The sequence below is a fragment of the Sinohyriopsis cumingii genome, chromosome 19, assembly GCF_028554795.1.
Source record: "Sinohyriopsis cumingii isolate HCF-2022 chromosome 19, ASM2855479v2, whole genome shotgun sequence".
NCBI lineage: Eukaryota > Metazoa > Mollusca > Bivalvia > Unionida > Unionidae > Sinohyriopsis > Sinohyriopsis cumingii.
Window position 1 is genome coordinate 2,555,330 of NC_142979.1, and position 27,021 is coordinate 2,582,350.

A 27,021-nucleotide genomic window follows, 5' to 3' on the forward strand; every position below is an offset into this window, starting at 1 on the left:
ATGATTGGTACCTACAAACTGATGTAAACAAGAATAAAGTAACGGTGGCAAGGAAAATCACAAACAGTACAGCTCATATGATTTTTTTAAAAAACTCTCCACTTTTTTAAATGGTGGGGGTGGAAAGAGTGGAGTGGATCATGAAAAAACCCTCCACCATCCCTTTGCATGTTCTGATAGATTTGCCATATTGAATAACTCTGCACACTATGTTTTCTCATGGAGTCATATCCGATGACCACCATGGAGTGAACATGGTCTCAATAATATATGCATGGTTAGGTTCAAAGAGAGATAGAGAGAAAGAAAGGCACAAATTTACTTTATAATTATCATATGAAAGTCAGTGATATTGTACACCCTGCAGTGAAAAGAATAATAAACACTGAACAAATTAATAACAAAATCATATTCATACCTGACTGAAGTGAAACATAATCACAAAAGTTCTGAAAGTTACCCATGCACAAGTTAACTGTAACATAATGTACAGTTTCTTCTGATATCCAATCCCAGCATTAGAGAGGTAACCAAAACTTGAAAATGCATAGTTTTGATGTTTGTTGCATGATCTTGTAAAACCAAATATTACTGCCAATAAAAGCATTACAATTATGTGTCTTTGTTTTAAATGATACTGTGATATTTTATATTATGTATGAAAGTATCATGGATTTTTTCTTATTGCTAACAGTAAAAAAAGTCCTCCTTGATACATATAGACTGACACGTAAACGTTTTGAAGAGAAATGCTCATGTGCAAACAAATAACCCAGCACAACATAAGCCATCAATGTGGTTTAGTTTCATAACACCTGACATGTTAATTTCATGTACAAAATGATAACCTAAAAGTTCAAAAGCAGCTCTTCTAAAGATTTACTTTCTTTGCCATTTAGTTGACAATAAAGAATGTACTCATGGAAAGGTGAACCATTTATAACCAGAAGCTATTCCATTGTTTGATTCTCATAAAAGAAAAATCAGTTGAGTGAAAGAAAAATTTATGAACTAATCGGTATTAAAATGGAGGGGATTAAATCCCCACCTTTCATGCTGGGTTTCAAAAAATCATGTGAGCAGTACTCTATGATAAACAGTAAATGAGTAATGGAGTTAGGAAAACAAAGCTAGAGTTACTATTTCACACAAGAGCTATTAACAATGGGTGCATCATCAAGGGCCCTGGTCACTAACTGCAGAAACTAAACTCCGAAGAATGGGAAATAAGGAGGCACAAGTCTAGTAAATGAGACAAAATTCATACAAGGTACATCTAGGTGTATGACAAAAGGTATTCATCAAATAGCATCAGAATATGTTCGACAGTTCCAATGCTACGATGTTACAATGATCTGCTGGGTGGGGATTTCAACTTGATGGAAAAGGGGCAATATTGGACCTGAGAAAATAAAATCTTTAAAAGGCATATCTACATGTAATATGCAATTCACGTACCTAATGGCATTCAATTATGTGCAGAACTACTGTGGTTATAGGAAATTGTGAATGGATGGACATATAGAAGGATGGATGGAATGGTTGATTGCTACAGTTAGGACTTTTGCATTCTGATCTGGGACTCTTAATAAGGCCAACAAGTCTTTTTTAATTTTAGGACTCAGTGCTCAGAAAAAGATGTGTACCTAATAATGATCTTGCTTTGCCTGAGTTTCCCTCTCTGCATCAGACTCTGCGCATAGAACAGACGACATCTGGAGGCCACCATGGGGTTGCCCATTTCTATAGCAACCTTCAACTGCCTCATGGAGATCTTCCCTGCCATTTCAGCCTGAAACAGCAGTGAACAGCATCTGACAAAGTTGAAAATTTACCTGACCAACTCTAAATGGCAATGGTGACTGACTACGTGAGTACTGATGTAGGAGTGGATCAGTGTTTCTATGTATTCAAAAAGATGTTATGTCTGTAATAATGCTGACTTTGTTCAACTGGAAGTCCATACTTTCTTCCAGAAGTTTGTTTTCCATTTGTATTGATCAAGTTCATACTTGCTTTCAATCTTCAATACTAACAAATGCTGACCTAATGGAGAACACATTGGTTTCAATGAAAAATTACTGACAATTGATATGACTATATAGTTATAAAACTGAATATACAATGATCCAATTAAAAATGTATCTTTGATGAACATAAACCAACATGACTTGAGAAGATACAGAATGTTCCAAAACCACTTCAAATTTAAAGAAATATTTTGTTCTCAGAATTATGTTTTCTTTAATTCACCAAGGCAGGATAGATCAATCACAGCAAACTTTAGGAGTGTGTTTTACGTCTTAGGAGGGCAGAAATAATCAGAATAGTAGATGAAAGAGCAGAGGAAAGAATCATTAAGTTTTGTGGTGCTGAAAAAATTTAAGATGAAATTCATTTCTCTGAATTCTAGCATGTATAGAAGCATATGTAGAATTATTTTATATGATAACTTCTCAGCACATTAAATTTTCAAACTTGTCATTCATTTAAAGTTTATAAATATGCTTAAGATTTTACCCAAGAAAAACCACACAATATCTTCTGAAATCTTTCTTAATCTACATAAAAATCTCTACAAAAGATAACTGATAGAGATGGGTGGAAAATATCTCATATTATATTATTCATTGTATTCAGAATACATTAACCGTATCACAATGTATTGTAAATATATTAACCATATCACATCATATTCTGAATATATTAACCCCATCAGATTTTATTCTGAACATATTAACCATATCACATCATATTCTGAATATATTAACCATATCACATCATATTCTGAATATATTAACCATATCACATCATATTCTGAATATATTAACCATATCACAGTATATTATGAATATATTAACCATATCACATCATATTCTGAATATATTAACCATATCACAGTATATTATGAATATATTAACCATATCACATCATATTATGAATATATTAACCATATCACATCATATTCTGAATATATTAACCATATCACATCATATTCTGAATATATTAACCATATCACATCATATTCTGAATATATTAACCATATCACAGTATATTATGAATATATTAACCATATCACATCATATTATGAATATATTAACCATATCACATCATATTCTGAATATATTAACCATATCACATCATATTCTGAATATATTAACCATATCACATCATATTCTGAATATATTAACCATATCACAGTATATTATGAATATATTAACCATATCACATCATATTATGAATATATTAACCATATCACAGTATATTATGAATATATTAACCATATCACATCATATTCTGAATATATTAACCATATCACAGTATATTATGAATATATTAACCATATCACAGTATATTATGAATATATTAACCATATCACATCATATTCTGAATATATTAACCATATCACATCATATTATGAATATATTAACCATATCACATCATATTCTGAATATATTAACCAAATCACATTTTATTTTGAATATATTAAACCCATCAGATTTTATTCTGAATATATTAACCACATCATACTGTATTCATAATATATTAACCATAACACACTATATTCAGAATATATTAACCACATCACATGTCTCAAGAGTATTAGTTTAGTTAGACCTTAAAGTAAATGTCAACATCATTTATAAAGGACTGATAATGTTTTATGCAAAGAACAGGCCTGAAGTCAATATCAACAAATGGAGCCACAGTGGCTCACTGGTTAGTGTGCAGGACCTGTGAAAATGACATGTTAAAAAATTGGATCAGCTAGGATTGACTGCTCCCTAGGCAATGCACTTCACTCCAATTGCCTCAGCACTAAGTAACCCACTTGTGTTGCAGTAAAATAAAATGCAAAACAAAACAAAACCAACAAAGCCTCCCAAGTCAAAGAAACTCATCATAAGCCTGAAGCTTATCTCCCTTTTCATTGTAGCAAGAGGGCGTGAGTCATGACAGCCTTGGATGATGTACCTGTCCATATAAGCTTTTAGCAAATACATTTGTTTGGACTGACTGAAACTGTCCAGGTTCTGCAGTTCAATGTCATCATGACAAATTAAAAAGAAGGAAACAAATAGCTGCTGTAGTGGGATCCAAAAGTCAATATACATGTATTCTGATCCTGAGTTAGCAGTGTTAACCACAAAGCCATCCTGCAAATTTAATTTGTTCCACCACCCACCCATGACCACCATCACACATCAGGGTGATTTTCACAATTCGAAAAACATCTGTTGTCATCTACTTACTGTAATTTAAGAAAAAACAATACATTTTTGTTTTAAACTAAAAAAACAAAAACAACTGTGTAACCAATAAACCAGTCTCAAGCTGCATGCTCTGGGAAGTAAGAAAATTGGCATTTGAATGTTGGTGTTTGTGTAATGGAGAAAATTGGCATTTGAATGTTGATGTGTGTGTAATAATGGAGAAAATTGGCATTTGAATGTTGGTGTTTGTGTAATGGAGAAAATTGGCATTTGAATGTTGATGTGTGTGTAATAATGGAGAAAATTGGCATTTGAATGTTGGTGTTTGTGTAATGGAGAAAATTGGCATTTGAATGTTGGTGTTTGTGTAATGGAGAAAATTGGCATTTGAATGTTGGTGTTTGTGTAATGGAGAAAATTGGCATTTGAATGTTGGTGTTTGTGTAATGGAGAAAATTGGCATCTGAATGTTGGTGTTTGTGTAATGGAGAAAACGCATTTGAATGTTGGTGTGTCCATAATAGAGGCTCATTTCTTCAATTAAAAAACTGGCTGCTCAAGATAGGTGACTTCTTATTACAACCAACCTTTGAAGGAGGTCTGAATGTATGATCTTCATCGTTCAACACTGTTCCACACAGAAAAAAACACTGTTCCACACAGAAAAAGCACTGTTCCACACAGAAATAAACACTGTTCCACACAGAAAAAACACTGTTCCACACAGAAAAACACTGTTCCACACAGTAAAAACACTGTTCCACACAGAAAAAAACAGTTCCACACAGAAAACACTGTTCCACACAGAAAAAAACACTGTTCCACACAGAAAAATACACTGTTCCACACAAAAAACAATGTTCCACACAGAAGAAAACAATGTTCCACACAGAAAAAATACTGTTCCACACAGAAAAACACACTCTTTCACACAGAAAATCACTGTTTCAAACAGACAAAATCACTGTACCACACATACAAATGTACTGTTCTACATAGAAAAATACACTGTTCCACACAAAAAACACTATTCAACACAGAAAAAACACTGTTCCACACAGAAAAAACACTGTTCTACATAGAAAAATACACTGTTCCACACAAAAAGCACTGTTCAACACAGAAAAAACACTGTTCCATACAGAAAAAAACACTGTTCCACACAGAAAAAACACTGTTCTACATAGAAAAATACACTGTTCCACAGAAAAAACACTGTTCCACACAGAAAAAACACTGTTCCACACAGAAAAAACACTGTTCCACACAGAAAAACACTGTTCCACACAGAAAAACACACTCTTTCACGCAGAAAATCACCGTTTCAAACAGACAAAATCACTGTACCACACATACAAATGCACTGTTCTACATAGAAAAATACACTGTTCCTCATCAAAAACACACTATTTCACACAGAAAATCACATTTCACAGCACACAAAAAACTGAAGGACAGATGCATGGTGACGACCAATCACAATCTATCACAAAAGTGAAAATATCAATAATCCAAGTGTTTGTAAATCACAGATCCCTGCACTCCCCTGCTTTGCTCCACCCACCCCAAAAATATGTACCTCATGGTCAAGTCCCAGGGGGTAAGAACTGATGCAAGAGCAAACATTGGCTGTATATCTGACTGTAAGTATATGTATGGTTATAGGGTAGGAATCAAAATAGTGTCCAAGTTATCACCCAGGGCTTAAGTCCCTGGGGGTATGGATGGTCCAGAGGGACAATGTTAGTTGCCTTTCATGCTCATTTATACGATTAATGGATGGGGATCTAAATATTTTCTTGGTCATGACCCAGAGGCAAAACCCTGATGCCCCAGTAGTATAACTGTAATCCACCACCTGTTCTTAGAAATATTGGTCTCTTCATTTGGGAGGAATATTAAAAATAAGTAAAACCACCTACCAACTTTACTAGCTCCCCAATCCACACACCCTGTTACTCTTTTGAGATTATAAACCATTCTGAATTTCTATAGACTACCATTCCCCTAATTATATCTTACGGATTGAAATCTTTATTCACAGACTATCATTCCCCTAATTATATCTTATGGATTAAAGTTTTTATTTTACAGACTACCATTCCCCTAATTATATCTTATGGATTAAAGTCTTTATTTACAGACTACCATTCCCTTAATTATATCTTATGGATTAAAGTCTTTATTTACAGACTACAATTCCCCTAATTATATCTTACGGATTGAAATCTTTATTCACAGACTACCATTCCCCTAATTATATCTTATGGATTAAAGTTTTTATTTTACAGACTACCATTCCCCTAATTATATCTTACGGATTAAAGTCTTTATTTACAGACTACCATTCCTTTAATTATATCTTATGGATTAAAGTCTTTATTTACAGACTACAATTCCCCTAATTATATCTTATGGATTAAAGTCTTTATTTACAGACTACCATTCCCCTAATTATATCTTACGGATTAAAGTCTTTATTCACAGACTACCATTCCCCTAATTATATCTTACGGATTAAAGTCTTTATTTACAGACTACCATTCCCCTAATTATATCTTGCGGATTAAAGTCTTTATTCACAGACTACCATTCCCCTAATCATATATTACAAATTAAAGTCTTTATTTAAAGACTACCATTCCCCTAATTATATCTTACGGATTAAAGTCTTTATTTACAGACTACCATTCCCCTAATTATATCTTACGGATTAAAGACTTTATTTACAGACTACCATTCCCTTAATTATATCTTATGTATTAAAGTCTTTATTCACAGACTACCATTCCCCTAATTATATATTACGGATTAAAGTCTTTATTTATAGACTACCATTCCCCTAATTATATCTTACGGATTAAAGTCTTTATTTACAGACTACAATTCCCCTAATTATATCTTATGGATTAAAGTCTTCATTTACAGACTACCATTCCCCTAATTATATCTTATGGATTAAAGTCTTTATTTATAGACTACCATTCCCCTAATTATATCTTATCCCCTAATTATATCTTACCGATTGAAGTCTTTATTTACAGACTACCATTCCCCTAATTATGTCTTACCGATTAAAGTCTTTATTTATAGACTACCATTCCCCTAATTATATCTTACCGATTAAAGTCTTTATTTACAGACTACCATTCCCCTAATTATATCTTATGGATTAAAGTCTTTATTTACAGACTACAATTCCCCTAATTATATCTTATGGATTAAAGTCTTCATTTACAGACTACCATTCCCCTAATTATATCTTATGGATTAAAGTCTTTATTTATAGACTACCATTCCCCTAATTATATCTTATCCCCTAATTATATCTTACCGATTGAAGTCTTTATTTACAGACTACCATTCCCCTAATTATGTCTTACCGATTAAAGTCTTTATTTACAGACTACCATTCCCCTAAGACTACAATTCCCCTAATTATATCTTATGGATTAAAGTCTTTATTCACAGACTACCATTCCCCTAATTATATCTTATGGATTAAAGTCTTTATTCACAGACTACAATTCCCCTAATTATATCTTACCGATTAAAGTCTTTATTTATAGACTACCATTCCCCTAATTATATCTTATGGATTAAAGTCTTTATTTACAGACTACCATTCCCCTAATTATATCTTATGGATTAAAGTCTTTATTTACAGACTACCATTCCCCTAATTATATATTACGGATTAAAGTCTTTATTTACAGACTACCACTACCATTCCCCTAATTATATATTACGGATTAAAGTCTTTATTTACAGAATACCATTCCCCTAATTATATCTTATGGATTAAAGTCTTTATTTACAGACTACCATTCCCCTAATTATATCTTACCGATTAAAGTCTTTATTCACAGACTACCATTCCCCTAATTATATCTTACCGATTAAAGTCTTTATTCACAGACTACCATTCCCCTAATTATATCTTACGGATTAAAGTCTTTATTCACAGACTACCATTCCCCTAATTATATCTTATGGATTAAAGTCTTTATTTATAGACTACCATTCCCCTAATTATATCTTACGGATTAAAGTCTTTATTTACAGACTACCATTCCCCTAATTATATCTTATGGATTAAAGTCTTTATTTATAGACTACCATTCCCCTAATTATATCTTACGGATTAAAGTCTTTATTTGCAGGCTACCATTCCCTTAATTATATAATACCGATTAAAGTCTTTATTTAAAACCAAGAAGGAAGAGTTACACAATATTATAAAGGAATATACAGATTGCAGGAATTAAATTATTCCCACCATTTCTTCACAAAAACACAAGGTGATAAAAAGGATAAAATATTATTTCTATAATTACATAAGGTAGTATATCTCATACATGTAACTAATGTCATGATAATTCAGCATTCCAACTCATGCGGATGCTTTTTGGGGATCAACTGACAGCCTTTGCAAACAGAATTAATTTGATTTCATCACATGTGTACTTACGAAATGGTCAAAGTAATCCCCCATGGAGGAGAATGCTCCCCCAAGTGTTGACAACCAAGCCATTAACTCCTCCATATAAACCCTCTTCTGAACTAGGCATTCGATTTTTTCACACCTAGATAGTAATAAAAAGAGCACAGGTAGATTGGTTTGTGGAAAACACATGCCTCACTCATCCAGGACTGGATAAATCCAAAATAGAATAGCCAACAGACAAAAATTAATATTATTTCATGAAAATGCATCAATAACCAGAGTTTTCTTGCACATTCATGAAAAAATAATCTGGGCAAGTACTGGAAAATTTAACTTGCTCCAAATAAGAAACCAGTAGCCAGGCTTAACTTTATTTGATTGCTTAGAATAAATCTTCACTTTGCCTGTGGAATGTCCATAGGTGTCATGGTTACAAAGGATTAAATAAAAATCAGTGATATTTATATGTTTTTATGACATGGTTATTCAGAGCAGCATCAAAACACATATTTTGCTAAAATATTGTTTCATTTATCGAGTTCAGCAGCTGGTTGCTCACATCAGCATGTATATAAAATAAAATCAATTAAGGTCATAAATGACAGGTAGTTAATTAAAGCAGAGTCAGCATGTATACATAATAAAATCAATGTATGCAAGATGTTTTAGGTCATAGACGACAGGTAGTTGTTGTTGTTGTAGGGTTTTCAGCACATGATAGACTATACATGGCGGCCAGTATTAATGGTGGAGGAAGAACCTGGGAAATCCCGGAAAGAACCACCGACCCTCGAGAAGCTACTGGCAAGCTTTCTCACATAACCACATTGTTCGATTCTGAGACTCGAACCCATGCAGACAGAGGTAAGATGGCAGTGAACCATTACGGAAAGCACTTTAGACCACTCGGCCACTCGGGGCCCTGATGACAGGTAGTTGATTAAAGCAGAGTCAGCATGTATATATAATAAAATCAATCTATGCAAGATGATTAAGGTCATAAATGACAGGTAGTTGATTACAGCAGTCAGCATGTATATATAATAAAATCAATCTATGCAACATGATTAAGGTCATAAATGACAGGTAGTTGATTAAAGCAGTCAGCATGTATATTTAATAAAATCAATCTATGCAACATGATTAAGGTCATGAATGACAGGCAGTTAATTAAAGCAGAGTCAGCATGTATATATAATAAAATCAATCTATGCAACATGATTAAGGTCATGAATGACAGGCAGTAATTAAAGCAGAGTCAGCATGTATATATAATAAAATCAATCTATGCACGATGATTAAGGTCATAAATGACAGGTAGTTGATTAAAGCAGAGTCAGCATGAATATATAATAAAATCAATCTATGATAAAGGTCATAAATGACAAGTAGTTGATTAAAGCAGACATTATAGTGATGTCTATATAAAATAAAATCAATCTATGCACGATGATTAAGGTCATAAATGACAAGTAGTTGATTAAAGCAGACATTATAGTGATGTCTATATAAAATAAAATCAATCTATGCAACATGATTAAGGTCATAAATGACACGTAGTTGATTAAAGCAGAGACAGCATGTATATATAATAAAATCAATCTATGCACGATGATTAAGGTCATAAATGACAGGTAGTTGATTAAAGCAGAGTCAGCATGAATATATAATAAAATCAATCTATGATAAAGGTCATAAATGACAAGTAGTTGATTAAAGCAGACATTATAGTGATGTCTATATAAAATAAAATCAATCTATGCAACATGATTAAGGTCATAAATGACACGTAGTTGATTAAAGCAGAGACAGCATGTATATATAATAAAATCAATCTATGCAAGATGATTAAGGTCATAGATGACAGGTAGTTGATTAAAGCAGTCAGCATGTATATATAATAAAATCAATCTATGCAAGATGATTAAGGTCATAAATGACAGGTAGTTGATTAAAGCAGTCAGCATGTATATATAATAAAATCAATATATGCAAGATGATTAAGGTCATAAATGACAGGTAGTTGATTAAAGCAGTCAGCATGTATATATAATAAAATCAATATATGCAAGATGATTAAGGTCATAAATGACAAGTAGTTGATTAAAGCAGTCAGCATGTATATATCATAAAATCAATATATGCAAGATGATTAAGGTCATAAATGACAGGTAGTTGATTAAAGCAGTCAGCATGTATATATAATAAAATCAATATATGCAAGATAATTAAGGTCATAAATGACAGGTAGTTAAAGCAGAGTCATCATGTATATATAATAAAATCAATATATGCAAGATGATTAAGATCATAGATGACAGGTGGTTGATTAAAGCAGAGTCAGCAGAAAAGGGACTTTACTGGACTGAGAAATATGTTCAAACAAGACTATGTTTGTGTGATTTATATTTTTAATGTAGCTTTAACAATTCTATTCATATTGATAAAATGTCAGCAGTTTGGCAGTTTATAGTGATGTCTAGCATCATGCCACAGACAAGCAACATGATGTCCTACACAGTTACATTACCCTAACACCAGGCCAACCAGACATAACACTAACATCCTAATGCCAAAAGCCAAGCGAGGCAATTGTGAGTACCATTTTTATAAATTGTCGGTATGACTGGGCCAGGGTTCAAACCTGTGACCTCCGATATCCTCTAGCAAGACTGTCACAACAAGTATAGTAATACAAAATAAGGTATGAAATGTCATGAAACGACATTATTTTTCATTCTCATTAGCCACAAACTAAAACAAACTAGAAACAATACTAGTAGCAATGAAACAACAAAATTCAACAATTTAATTGATTCATGACCATACCTGGATTGGATGGGCAACAATATACTATAGGACTGTATGGTGATGGAAAACTCTAGGATCACCAAGTTTCTACTGAATGCAGCCACTGACAAAGATATGTGACTTTCAAACATTTTAAAACTTTACAATTTTAAAAATTTACAGTTTTAAAACTTTAAATTGAAGCTGTCACCACCACTGCTCTCACCATGCTTATGCAGGCGAGACAACACCAAAATACAAAATATTTAGCAAGCATTCTCATACACCCAGCATTTTTCCTACCTTTCCTCAAATAGCATACATTCACCCCCCAGTTTTACAAAACAATAGTCACTATTTTGTGGCTCCTATTGTTTCAGTGCAGCTCTGTGACAATTATTGTATTGCACCATATATACTGCTTATAAGTCAAGTAACAAAGCACACAACAAAGATCCCGATCTGCTGTAGCGTAATGTGCCTGCAGATCAGGATCTAAGTTGTTTGTTCTACTGATTACTTGGAACAAACTGCACAGACCCAGATCTGCTGGAACATTATGTGACAGCAGATCTGGGTCTGTGCAGTTTACAACTGGATTCAGCTTATAAGTGAGTATGTATGGTATTACAGTACTCATCCATGTCAGGAGGATGTCATTCACTTCCTCTTATATCATTCAAGATATGGACATTATTCATTAGAAAATATATGGGGCAGGGCAGACTGTAGATATGCACAACAGATGCAGAATTTTGACTCATTCACCTGAGGCACAACTGGGTGGGAGTGGTTATGGGGGGAAGGTTTGAAATGCTTTTGCTGGGAGACAAGCTAAGCATTAACAGAGAAAGTCACATGAACATCAGGAGTAGAAAAATCTACTTCACCTAAAACTTGATGCTGTTTAACCATTTTTAACCAATTTATATTTTATTAAAAAATGATTGTTAGAAATTAAAATGGAATTTTATATATTTTCCAATGACAAATATTTGTCCCTCTTGAGACCTACACCCAAATTATATCCATAAAATTTCTTACTTGAGTGTTGGGTGCATGCTGTCATTAAGAGGTCATATCAATCCATGTGTGTCAACTATTCATTATCTGCTTAAGTAATCACAGTCCATACTACCAGTCCCTCACGGAGAACCCTTCAAGAAACAAGACTTATGAGTGTTCGTCTTTGGTCAAAACATAACTGCATGGTTAAAGTTTCTCTCATCTTTGGCTTGACACACTGATGGACTATGATCTAGTACATGTATTACATGTGGTACAATTATTCTGCACTGTATTAGTATATGCATTACGCATATTTCTTTTCAAGAAATGGACATCTGCTGATTAACTTTACCTAAATGAAAATGGCAAGTAAAAATAATCAAGTCAGTCACAATTTCTTTTGCAAAGTACACTGGCTTATGGGGTATAGACTAAACAAAACTTCCATGTGGAAAGTTAACTGCTTTCAGACACATGATTAACAGTAACACAAACTCTAATGATATAATCTCAGATAAACATAAAATATAGATATCCTTCAATTAATTACCATTAAAATCAAATAAATATAATTTCAAAATGTATCTGACACTTTTGTTCATCTACTGGGGAAAAAAAACAATGCAATAAATTTAATATTTATTCAAGAAAAGGGAATATGACTTGCCTTCTCTGTTCCAAGTTGTGCAGAAACCTTGACAAAAGATTTTATAAAGGAGAGTGCATACAGGACTCCCGCATTATAATGCCATAATGGACATCACAAAATATTCCATCTTCTAGTGAGACTGCTTTATAATGAAGTACAGTATACATATAATTTTACTACCACATTATAAATCCATGACTATGTCCACCTGATAACAGGACTGGTATTATAACTGGAGCTCTTATAATGAGGTAGTGTTCTCACCCTGGGGCATTTATCATCATGATCCTGATAAGCTATCATTTTATTCCATGATGCTTTTTAATTATGGATTATTCCTTCATTTATTTTTTAAATATTTATGCAATAATTAGTTGTTGTTGTTGTGTATAAAAGCGGCCAGTATTATTGGTGGAGGAAGAACCCGGGAAAACCCCAGAAAGAACCATCGATCCATGAGAAACTACTGGCAAGCTTTCTCACATACCCACATTGGCTGAATCCGAGACTCGAACCAGCGCAGACAGAGATGGCAGTGATCCGTAACGGAGAGCGCTTTAGACCACTCGGCCACTTGGGGCCCCCAATAATTAGTAGTTAGTGTTAAGTGGGTACAGGTAAATAATACACTTGAATACTTTTAACAATTCTTTAGTTCTCTGACACTGAAGGACTTAAACCAAAATAAATATATAGATATTTTCTTCTTAATGGAAGGGAATAGGTGTTAAAGTAGTTATTCTGTCATCAAATATGTTACTCACTGTTATGACTCTTGATGAATTCACTTTATTAGGAATCAGTCAGTTTTATTTTCTTACTTCCTTAAATAAACTTTGTTTCATTACTTCAGACTGTGAAAAATCCTTTTCAATTAGGTTCAACAGTGTGTTGAGGAAGAGGCTCTCACAGAGGACATTACCTTGCAACCATCGGTACAGCTGGACTTGGCCTTAAGGACTTTCACTTAAATGTGGCAGTGACAAAAATATGTGATTAAAAGAATGATCCATATTTTTCAAAGACTGTCATGAGATCTGGCATGCAAACACAATATAAGTAAAGGAAATTAAGTATATTATGTAAATTTGTATACTTTCTTTGTTATTTCAGTATTTTCAGTCTCACTATTATGATGATAATGCACATTTTTAAAAACATTTTGTGATACTATCTTGCACTTACCCAAATACTATTTTTCTAAATTCATGGGAAGATGACTGGTGAGGAAGAGATGATGAACAGATGAATGATCTTCAAAAAAATATTAAACATTATGCATTGTACTTGCATTTTATTACATGGATATAAATTCTGATGATTTCGAAAATAAGTAACTTCAGTATTTACTTATATTTGTGCCCCAGCTACCAAGTGCAGAGTTTCAATTCAAAAGTGTTCTCCATGGTATAGCAGTGTTAGGGACCAGCTTCACACTGCTAAAAGAGACCACTGTAAAGCTGAAAGGCTTTGGCTTTCAACCAGACTGACTATTCATAAGCAAATCTATGAAGCTGCTAAGAAGAATGTCACAAATATAGTCCATGCAGCGAAATCAGCCCACTACACTACTAAGATCATGGAAAGTTCCAGCTGCAAAGAGCTCTTCAAGATTACTAACAAGCTAATGTCAAGGAACAAATCTACACCACTTCCAACTACCTTCTCTCCAGTCGATCTTCCGGACATGTTTGCAAATTTCTTCCGTGACACCACAATTTCAATTGACTCATCGTCACCATACAGTTGGGATACAGAATTTGAGCGGCAACCATTAGCAGCATTTGAACCTGTCTCTATGGATTTCGTACATACAATCCTGATGAAGAGTGCACCAAATTCATGTGAACTTGATCCAATTCCATCACTGCTGCTTGAGTGCTTAGATCCAGTATTGCCTTCACTAACTGATGTTATTAATACCTCTCTCTCATCAGGGGAATTCCCATCATTTTTCAAAACTGCCATTGTAAAGCCTCTGCTGAAGAAACCAACACTAGACCATAACGATTTAAAGAACTACTGCCCAGTTTCTAATCTCCCATTCATATAAAAAAAATCATAGAAAAGATTGTTCTATCCCAGCTTGTATCTCATCTGAATTCAAACAGTTTTTTTAGCAATGTACAATCTGCATATCGCCCTTGCCACAGTACTGAAACTACTCTTCTAAAAGTAGTTAATGACATTCTCTCTGCGTTGGATAGTGGAAAGATTACAGTCCTCACCCTCTTTGATTTGTCTGCAGCATTTGACACAATAGACAATGATATATTACTTCACCATCTCCAGTATGTATTTGGCATTCATGATACAGCCTTAATGTGGTTCAAATCCTACTTGGTCAACAGGACACAAATTGTGTCTATAAATGGAATACACTCCAGCCCAGTTCGTATATGTTGTGGTGTTCCACATGGGTCTGTTCTTGGACCTGTTCTCTTCATTCTATACACTCAGCCGCTCTCAAGTGTCATAGATCATCATCCAGTGTCTCACCAATTGTATGCTGATGACACCTAAATATACAAATCTAGCCACCCAACTGAAGTTGATGCTAACATCCAAGGTGTAGAGAGGTGCATTTCTGATGTGAAATCATGGATGACATGTAACAAGCTGCAGATGAATGATGATAAAACTGAGGCCATTCTAATTACAACACAAAGACTTTCTCATTCACATCCTTTACCTCAAACAATAAATATCAGCAACACCAACATTAAATTCACACAATCGGTATGAAACCTAGATGTTACTCTGGACAGTACTCTCACATCGCACCAACATGTCATGAACATATGCAAGGCTGCATATCTTGAGCTGAGATGCATCAGCTCCATTCGCAAATATCTTTCAGTTCAATGCCACTAAAACACTTGTGTGTTCATTAGTACTTTCAAGACTGGACTGTTGTAACTCAATTCTGTCTGGTTCATCTCAATATCTACTCCAAAAACTTCAGAAAGTTCAAAACACAACTGCTCGGATCATACTTAGAGTCCCACAATCAGAGCACACCTCCCTGCTGCTCTGTGTCCTACATTGGCTATCCATTCGATCCAGAATCAAACACAAAATTTGTTCTCTGTGCTACATTTCACTGATGGACTCTAGTCCAACATACCTATCCGACCTCACTGTTGTGTACACACCAGCAAGATACTTACACTCCTCTTCTGACAATCATATACAGTCGATTCCATTTAACTGCACATCGGTTAACTGCACACTCCGGATAACTGCACGTAATCACGCTGGTCCCGTTTTCTCCCAATGCTTTTCAATAGGAACAAACTTCGGATAACTGCACTTCGCTTAAATGCACACTCCGGATAATAGCACGATAAATATTCTGCCCGTGGCACATTATTCATTACAATTTTACTCCGGTTAACTGCACAATGTATAGTCAGGATCAGTTATCGCCAGTCCACTGCTGTAGCGCTTCAAATAAGCTGACAATTAAGCCGGTAAATGCAACTTTGTAAATGATTGACATGTAAAGGATGCCATAGGTGGTAGATACATGTATATTCCTGCCCACCAGGGAGCAATATCGTGGGAACAGTCATATGTTGCAATAGATGACAGTCTTCAGACAGAAGGGGAAATCGACGACTCAGTAGAAAATGACGAAAGAAGTGATGACGACGCAGTAGATAACCAGGTTTCATCTAAAGTCGCTATTCAGTCACTCCAGAATTTACGCAGATTCATGAAACAGAGAGAATGTGAGCTGTTTGAACGTTTTACAAAATAGAGTCGGCAATTCACCAACTTATTAGTAAAACTTGTGCGCAGACATCAGTTGCCGATCTCTTTCGGAAATCGTCAATTTCATTGTGTTTGATTTAACAATATTATGTTAGTGCTGTTCATTGTAGACTCTTGTTTCATTTAAGTAAACTTTGAAAGAGTGGATTCTAATCATCTTTATACATTATGCTTCACATATATTCGTGCCGTGCTGATTTAAAGCTGTACTGTACCGTACTTTGGTTAACTGCACACTCTGTTTAACTGCACAGTCTCGTGACGGGCCCGAGGCTGTGCAGTTAACCGGAGTCGACTGTACTCATTATTCCAACTATGAAAACAAAGTCATATGGACAGCGTTCTTTTGCATACCAGGGCCCAGCAATTTGGAATGAATTGCCCACTGAACTTAGACACAAAGACACAGTGCTCACATTCAAGAGTGCTCTCAAAACTCACTTATTTTGACTGCAAGAACAAACTTAAAGACCTAATAATGTTTCCTACCTTAAATATTCTCAGCATGTTTTTTTTATGTTTTCTAATTTCATGGTGTTTGTTTTCGTAATCATATCATTATATATGTTTTTTATCTTATAGGTGTTGTCTAATGTTGTAAAGAGCTTAGAGCTTCTAAAGATTAGGCGCTATACAAAGTCCTCATTATTATTATTATTATTATTTGGGTAGGAAGTAATCTTTTTTTCCACAGGATGATCAAAATTCATTGATATTTTACAATTTGTGGTTTATTGCAACCATAAAATCCACAAAAATTAGAACCAATCAAAATTCATAGCATCTGAGAAAATATATCTGCATATATAAAAGTTTCAAACAAAAAGGTGATACTTAATACTAACCATCCCTTTACTCTAACGGAATATAAGGTACTGTACTACAATATCACACTATACTTACCATCCGACACTCAGGTGTAGTTTGGGTCTCTTTACTCTAATGGAATATAAGGCACTGTACATACAATATCACACTATACTTACTATCCAACACTCAGGTGTAGTTTGGGTCCCTTTACTCTAACGGAATATAAGGCACTGTACATACAATATCACACTATACTTACCATCCGACACTCAGGTGTAGTTTGGGTCCCTTTACTCTAACGGAATATAAGGCACTGTACATACAGTATCACACTATACTTACCATCCGACACTCAGGTGTAGTTTGGGTCCCTTTACTCTAACGGAATATAAGGCACTGTACATACAGTATCACACTATACTTACCATCCAACACTCAGGTGTAGTTTGGGTCCCTTTACTCTAATGGAATATAAGGCACTGTACATACAATATCACACTATACTTACCATCCAACACTCAGGTGTAGTTTGGGTCCCTTTATTCTAATGGAATATAAGGTACTGTACATACAATATCACACTATACTTACTATCCAACACTCAGGTGTAGTTTGGGTCTCTTTACTCTAATGGAATATAAGGTACTGTACATACAATATCACACTATACTTACCATCCGACACTCAGGTGTAGTTTGGGTCCCTTTACTCTAATGGAATATAAGGTACTGTACATACAATATCACATTATACTTACCATCCAACACTCAGGTGTAGTTTGGGTCTCTTTACTCCAATGGAATATAAGGTACTGTACATACAATATTACACTATACTTACTATCCAACACTCAGGTGTAGTTTGGGTCCCTTTACTCTAATGGAATATAAGGCACTGTACATACAATATCACACTATACTTACCATCCAACACTCAGGTGTAGTTTGGGTCCCTTTATTCTAATGGAATATAAGGTACTGTACATACAATATCACACTATACTTACTATCCAACACTCAGGTGTAGTTTGGGTCTCTTTACTCTAATGGAATATAAGGTACTGTACATACAATATCACACTATACTTACCATCCGACACTCAGGTGTAGTTTGGGTCCCTTTACTCTAATGGAATATAAGGCACTGTACATACAATATCACATTATACTTACCATCCAACACTCAGGTGTAGTTTGGGTCTCTTTACTCCAATGGAATATAAGGTACTGTACATACAATATTACACTATACTTACTATCCAACACTCAGGTGTAGTTTGGGTCCCTTTACTCTAATGGAATATAAGGCACTGTACATACAATATCACACTATACTTACCATCTGACACTCAGGTGTAGTTTGGGTCCCTTTACTCTAATGGAATATAAGGCACTGTACATACAATATCACATTATACTTACCATCCAACACTCAGGTGTAGTTTGGGTCCCTTTATTCTAATGGAATATAAGGTACTGTACATACAATATCTCACTATACTTACTATCCAACACTCAGGTGTAGTTTGGGTCTCTTTACTCTAATGGAATATAAGGTACTGTACATACAATATCACACTATACTTACCATCCGACACTCAGGTGTAGTTTGGGTCCCTTTACTCTAATGGAATATAAGGTACTGTACATACAATATTACACTATACTTACTATCCAACACTCAGGTGTAGTTTGGGTCCCTTTATTCTAATGGAATATAAGGCACTGTACATACAATATCACACTATACTTACCATCCGACACTCAGGTGTAGTTTGGGTCCCTTTACTCTAATGGAATATAAGGCACTGTACATACAATATCACATTATACTTACCATCCAACACTCAGGTGTAGTTTGGGTCCCTTTATTCTAATGGAATATAAGGTACTGTACATACAATATCACACTATACTTACTATCCAACACTCAGGTGTAGTTTGGGTCTCTTTACTCTAATGGAATATAAGGTACTGTACATACAATATCACACTATACTTACCATCCGACACTCAGGTGTAGTTTGGGTCCCTTTACTCTAATGGAATATAAGGCACTGTACATACAATATTACACTATACTTACTATCCAACACTCAGGTGTAGTTTGGGTCCCTTTATTCTAATGGAATATAAGGTACTGTACATACAATATCACACTATACTTACCATCCAACACTCAGGTGTAGTTTGGGTCCCTTTATTCTAATGGAATATAAGGTACTGTACATACAATATCACACTATACTTACTATCCAACACTCAGGTGTAGTTTGGGTCTCTTTACTCTAATGGAATATAAGGTACTGTACATACAATATCACACTATACTTACCATCCGACACTCAGGTGTAGTTTGGGTCCCTTTACTCTAATGGAATATAAGGCACTGTACATACAATATCACATTATACTTACCATCCAACACTCAGGTGTAGTTTGAGTCCCTTTACTCTAATGGAATATAAGGTACTGTACATACAATATCACACTATACTTACCATCCAACACTCAGGTGTAGTTTGAGTCTCTTTACTCTAATGGAATATAAGGTACTGTACATACAATATCACACTAAACCTATCATCCAACACTCAGGTGTAGTTTGAGTCTCTTTACTCTAATGGAATATAAGGCACTGTACATACAATATCACAATATACTTACCATCCAACACTCAGGTGTAGTTTGAGTCCCTTTACTCCAATGGAATATAAGGTACTGTACATACAATATCACACTATACTTACCATCCAACACTCAGGTGTAGTTTGAGTCTCTTTACTCTAATGGAATATAAGGTACTGTACATACAATATCACACTAAACCTATCATCCAACACTCAGGTGTAGTTTGAGTCTCTTTACTCTAATGGAATATAAGGCACTGTACATACAATATCACAATATACTTACCATCCAACACTCAGGTGTAGTTTGAGTCCCTTTACTCCAATGGAATATAAGGTACTGTACATACAATATCACACTATACCTATCATCCAACACTCATGTGTAGTTTGGATCCCTTTACTCCAATGAAGTATAAGGTACTGTAATACAATATCACACTATACCTATCATCCAACACTCAGGTGTAGTTTGGATCCCTTTACTCCAATGAAATATAAGGTATGGCATATACACTATCACTCCATACTTACCATGCAACACTCAGGTGTAGTTTGGGTCCCTTTACTCTAATGTCAATAAGGTATGGCACATAAAATATCACACTATAAATATTCTTAATTTTAGTCACTAGGTCCATATCCAGGGCAGTTTCAAACTGAAGCCATTGTTTTATGAGCTTTATAAATCTATGTTGGAAGACTGCTGAAGTCATAAAATGCTTAAATATCAGAGCTGCCAAATGACCATCTATATCCACTATACACCGAAGAGATGGAAGAACAGGAATAAGGGACACCCTGAATAAAATGTCAAACACCTTTCTCTGACAGCATTCCAGTGCAGCTTCATCAAAAATGTCGATAGATGATCGCCGTACATACAAGACATTCTTTTTGTTACTGTTTGGTTGTTGTATTGTCTGATTATTGTAGATTATGCTAACAGGTTCATGTTGGACAAAGAAGAACATGTCCTGTTGTACATCATGATCATAAATTCGGGCCAAAACATCTGTGTATTCTATACAGGTAGGAGCCAGACCATGACCGAAGATATGAAAATCAAGAATTGTATCCTCCACTCTGGTGCAAAGCAACAGATGAGCCATCACCATACTGAACTCATGCTAATAGTTATGCCTCCAAGATAACCTGCCAAAAAAAAAAGATTATTAAATGTACAACTAAGTTGTAAATGTGTTAATTAAACATGAATGCCCCACCACGATCGCTGACATACTACAGTGTCCCTTTACTCATTGCAAGCTGTCTCAGTCTAATGCAGTTTAGGTAGATCCCTGCTTTTGAGAATGTATTACAGGTATATTGATAAATCCCAGCGTTTGATCATATAAAGCATGTAAATTCATTGATCACATCATTTGGTCATATAATACAAATGTATTCATAAATCCCATGTTTAATCATATAATGCAGGTATGTTCAAAGATCTCATCTTTTTATGATATAACACTGTTATATTCATAAATCCCATCTTTCGATCACATAACACAGCATCTTTTGATCATATAACACAGGTATATTCATAGATCTCATCTTATGATCATATGACATGGGTATATTCATAAATCACATCGTTTGATCATATAACACAGGTATATTCATGAATCCCATTGTTTAATCATATAACACAGGTATATTCATAAAATATTTTGCATACTAATTTAACTTTAATATTGAATCTATCTCAGTCAAAGATGACTTATAAGGCAGCACAGTTTTATGGCTCCCTGTACATCATTATACAGTAGAGTTGTATGGTTCCCCTGTACATCATTATACAGTACAGATTAATAGCTCTCCTGTTCAGCATTATACACTACAGTTTTATGGCTTCCCTGTACAGCATTATAGTGACAGAACACTGTACCAATATAAATGCCCAATTTAACTAGACAGACATGAATGGATGGGAGGATGGACAAAGGTATTATGTCTATGATCCTACAACAATCACGAACAGTCATATTATATTCTATCTCAGGAAAAAAGTATGTGTAAAACCTGAAGACTTTATCCTGTTTTACAGCTAATCAGATCACTAATTCATTACCTACAACATCTGTTGTGTTTAGGCTCTTACAAAACATAACAAGAAAAAAGTGAAGACAAAAAGTTTTGTAAAATTTAACAAATAATTTATTTCCCTAGAAAAACAAGGTAAAAATAAGAAAAAGAACTTACGGTTTTGTGAATCAAATCCAAAATTAATCCAAGAATTAAAAAATAGAAGTCCTAGTAATAAAAAGTCCTAATGAAGCAGAGTCTGAATCCCGATGAAATGCAAAATGGAAGATGTATGCTGTGGTCAGCGTCATACTGATGTGTCAACAGTTATTTGTTGAATCACAGAAAATAATATTCAAATTTTTGAATTCCATGTAAATTTCGAGTAATGTCTATGTCCAAGAATTAATTTAGAGCACTAATATTTCCAGGGAAAACAATCTTGAAATCCAAATAATTTGAAGAAAATAAAATAATTAGCCCCAAAACTGGTCACAACATAATACACTTTAACTTCTCAAGTGTTATGGCAAGAATAAGAATAACTTCTCAAAACATCAGTAATAAGTCTAGCTACAATGCAAAACAGATGCCCCATGTGGGTCAATCCTCTGGAAAAACCTAACTGATACATCTTATTTGTCACATACTCCAAGTATGACCTCGATTCCACTTGATAAACCTTACTCTGAGAAAGAATTAAAATAATAAAAAAATTGTTTACCACAAACTATCACTGATTCTGAATCAAGGTCAGAAACTAGGTCATCATTAGATACAATATCTATAAAGTTGTTTACGTCAAAAATATTTTTAAAAATCAGTCAGAACTGAACTCTATTCCAGTAAAGAAAGCAATAGCATCTAATAGAATTTTAAAAAATAAATAAAACTAACAAATAATTAAATTAAATCAAATATACATAACAAATCCCACTAGTCTACTCAATAGTAATTCAATCTGGCATTATCTCCAACATCCCACTAACCCATGCCATAGTAATTTAGTCTGGCATTACCTCCAATATTCCATCAGTCTACTCAATAGTAATTCAATCTGGCATTACCTCCAACATCCCACTAGTCTGCTCCACAGTAATTCAGTCTGGGCATTACCTCCAACATCCCAGTAGTCTACTCCATAATAATTCAATCTGGCATTACCTCCAAGATCCCACTAGTCTACTCAATAGTAATTAAATCTGGCATTACCTCCAACATCCCACTAGTCTACTCCATAGTAATAGTGATCATAAAATATCAATGAATTTAGAGTAGATAACAAGTTTTACTTAAATTGTGCTCACAATAAAAATTTTAATAAAAACATTCATATATGTAACATATGGGAATACTGTATAAATGCCAAGTTCAAAACAGACAGATGGTTCAGGAACTTTATAAGCAGGGTTAAATTTAGCAGCTGCCATTTCATGACTCCCATGTTACACTGAGGATGTCAAATAAGTGAGGACATGAATGCCATGTTACACTGAGGATGTCAAATGAGTGAGGACATGAATGCCATGTTACAGTGAGAATGTCAAATGAGTGAGGACATGAATGCCATGTTACAGTGAGAATGTCAAGTGAGTGAGGACATGAATGCCATGTTACAGTGAGAATGTCAAGTGAGTGAGGACATGAATGCCATGTTACACTGAGGATGTCAAATAAGTGAGGACATGAATGCCATGTTACACTGAGGATGTCAAATGAGTGAGGACATGAATGCCATGTTACACTGAGGATGTCAAATGAGTGAGGACATGAATGCCATGTTACAGTGAGAATGTCAAATGAGTGAGGACATGAATGCCATGTTACAGTGAGAATGTCAAGTGAGTGAGGACATGAATGCCATGTTTCAGTGAGAATGTCAAGTGAGTGAGGACATGAATGCCATGTTACACTGAGGATGTCAAATGAGTGAGGACATGGATCTGTGATTATCATGTAACATCCAGTACTGAAGACAACTTTGCACTACATGCCTAAAATGGCTTTTTTGTAATTAGAATGCATTAATAACTCTCTTCAATATCTTTACTCAATCTGTTTGCATAAAATACAGTACTATGACTAATGTATTTAATTTTTTTAGCTTTAAGCATTCAGTTTAACAAGGTTTAGCAGATTTCTAAGTGCATATGTGACAAAAGAGAGACAGAGACAAAAGGTTACTTTGTTTTGAGAGTACACAAAATTAAGAAAGCTGCTGTTTTTAATTTGTTTTTAATGCTGTAAAACTGACAAAAATCAGATTGAACATCCTTAATGAGCAATGTCATATGAGCCAGTATAACAATGTTTTGCAAAAAAAAACTGATGAATGCAAATAAGGTTATTTTTGTGAGTTCTTTTTTATTTTCCACTTTGAAATGCAATGAGAAAAAAGATTAAATTTTTCAAACTTATCTGAATCTTCACACAAGCTACTCTTACTTTTGAATATACATGTAAAAATTGGGAAAATGTACATATTTTTAGGATTGGGAATGGGGTAGTCCTACAATGTATGATGTATCCCATATTATTTATGTTTTGGTAGCACCAAAAAAAAATATCATGCGATATGTCTTATGTTGTAACCGCTCCGGTGGCCTAGTGGTTAGGGCGTCCGCCTCGGATGCGGAGGTCGTGGGTTCAATCCCCGACCGAGTCATACCAAAGACTTACAAAAATGGTACTAACAGCTGCCTTGCTTGGCGCTCAGCATTAAGAGGTTAGTGTTAGGACTGGTCGGCCTGGTGTCAGAATAATGTGACTGGGTGGGACATCATGCTACATGTCGGCCGCATGATGCCTCATTGCTAGACATCACTATAAACTGCCACACTGCAGACATCATAGCAATATGACTGAAAAATTGTTAAAGTTACGTTAAAAATCCAAATCACAACACATCACATCTTATGTTGTAGGACTAGGAATGGGGCTGAAATACAGCCCCAAAAAAGACCATTAAAAAATCCTTGATTAATTTTGTGTTCCTAATGCTTCACAAAAAATTGTCAAATTTTAAAGCTATTTTGAAATAATGTGATATGTCAAAGGAATGGGATAGCTAAATGGGTAGAGTGTCTGGGTCAAAAGTCTGAACCTGTGTCGATGGGCTGTGTTCAGTACACTGAGCAAAGTACCTTGCCTCAGCCCAGCTTATTATCAGCAAAAATATGTGATAAGAGATAGTGTTACTTGTTCAAAGTTTTTAAAATGCCACGCTAAATAAAGATTCATATTACTTTTTACCTACATAAATGTAATTGAAGGCGAATGCACAAATATCTTCATTCCATCAAACGTAGTGAAGGGTCCAAACAGTTGTTTTCTGCTTGTCATGTGACTCTGAACTTTTATTTGTCCTGCACTACATTTTATCATCCTACTAATAAATGAATCTGCATGAAATGACAATCGGACGAGCAAATTCTTCAGCCACCACTCGTAAATGCGAATCGACGAAGGTAACTTTCAAACCCTGATAGTGGTAATGTATTTACTTATCGTAATAACCACAATTCATTGTAGATGCCAATATCAGGTAGAATTTAATACAGTTATAGCTTCTGTTGTGCTCATCTTGAGCCCTATTAACAAAATACAAACGTGTAATGGCCAAAGAATTAACAACAAGTGGAACCTTACGATTTATCCCGAAATTAGGTGACCCTGTTTTTCTGAGCTCTTTACTGTAGATTTTCTACGGAACTTTTCAACACTGTGAAGGAAACATAATATTTTATTATTGGTATAATGCTCACCTACACATTATCATTGTAAGGTAACTTATTTGTACATTCTACGCCAAAGTTCCTACCTATCTAAATGAAATATCTTTCAACAGGGACGAAATGTCAACGAAATATGTGACGGTGGCTGGTCAATTGTAACTTAGGCACCAATTCCGAACCGGATTCACGGGTAATATGACATCACCCTCGGACCACAGGAGTCGGACGTTTTATCAATCAAGTACGATGAATTATCTGACAAAACGAATCACGTTATCCGTACAGTACCGTTAAGGTGATTTCGTGTTGTCAGAGATTTCATCGTACTTTATTGATACATTTTAAAACATCAGACACCTATGCAGGTCCGACCCGGGGGGGGGGGGGTCCGGGGATATATCCCCCGGGGCCCGGGCCGAACAGCGCTATTTAATTTGATAAAAGAAAAAGTTTGTTTGAACAAGAACTAGGAGAGGCCTGGATGTTTTTTACCCCAGGGCCTATGGTCGCTCTCTATGGCCCTGCTCGTATGCAATGACTCGCGATACAAATTCAGGTCCCATAGTAAACATATGGCTTCATCATCATATTTTGTACTTTAATTAATTATGCCTATTTTAATTAATTAATTATGCCAACTTTACTTAAGTTATAAATTATGTGTTCTGGAGGAATTTGATGCAATTTCTGTCATCTAAATTTCCTTTTCTGAAGTAATACAAGACTGATAAATGAGGCCCACACCAGTGATATCGTCCACCAGTAAATATAATGGCCGATTTGGGGTGTTGATTTTTCGGACTAAAGAAATACAGGCACATTGGCCTTTTATTCGTTTATTGCTGATAATATATTTGAATCTTAACTTAAAGGGAGATAAATGGTGATTTCGTTTTATTTGGTGTTTTACGACACAGCAGCACAAGTTGGCC

General features: G+C 34.7%; 1 protein-coding gene across 3 annotated transcripts in view; it reads right to left on the reverse strand.

The window, feature by feature from the left end:
- LOC149775060 (uncharacterized) overlaps positions 1-26,267 on the reverse strand; it is a 30,966-nt gene extending 4,699 nt beyond the window's left edge. The window contains exons 1-4 of one of the 3 annotated variants that reach the window (XM_089943053.1): positions 26,176-26,267; positions 20,859-21,479; positions 8,686-8,800; positions 1,647-1,792 (exon numbers count right to left, since the gene is read on the reverse strand). In XM_089943053.1, the coding sequence (XP_089799179.1) occupies positions 1,647-1,792; positions 8,686-8,800; positions 20,859-21,442 (845 nt within the window). In that variant the 5' untranslated portion in view covers positions 21,443-21,479; positions 26,176-26,267. Of the gene's footprint in view, positions 1-1,646; positions 1,793-8,685; positions 8,801-20,858; positions 21,480-26,003 lie in introns of all 3 variants that reach the window. The other 2 variants (XM_089943055.1, XM_089943054.1) reach the window with 2 other exon arrangements.
- Positions 26,268-27,021: the final 754 nt, after the last annotated feature.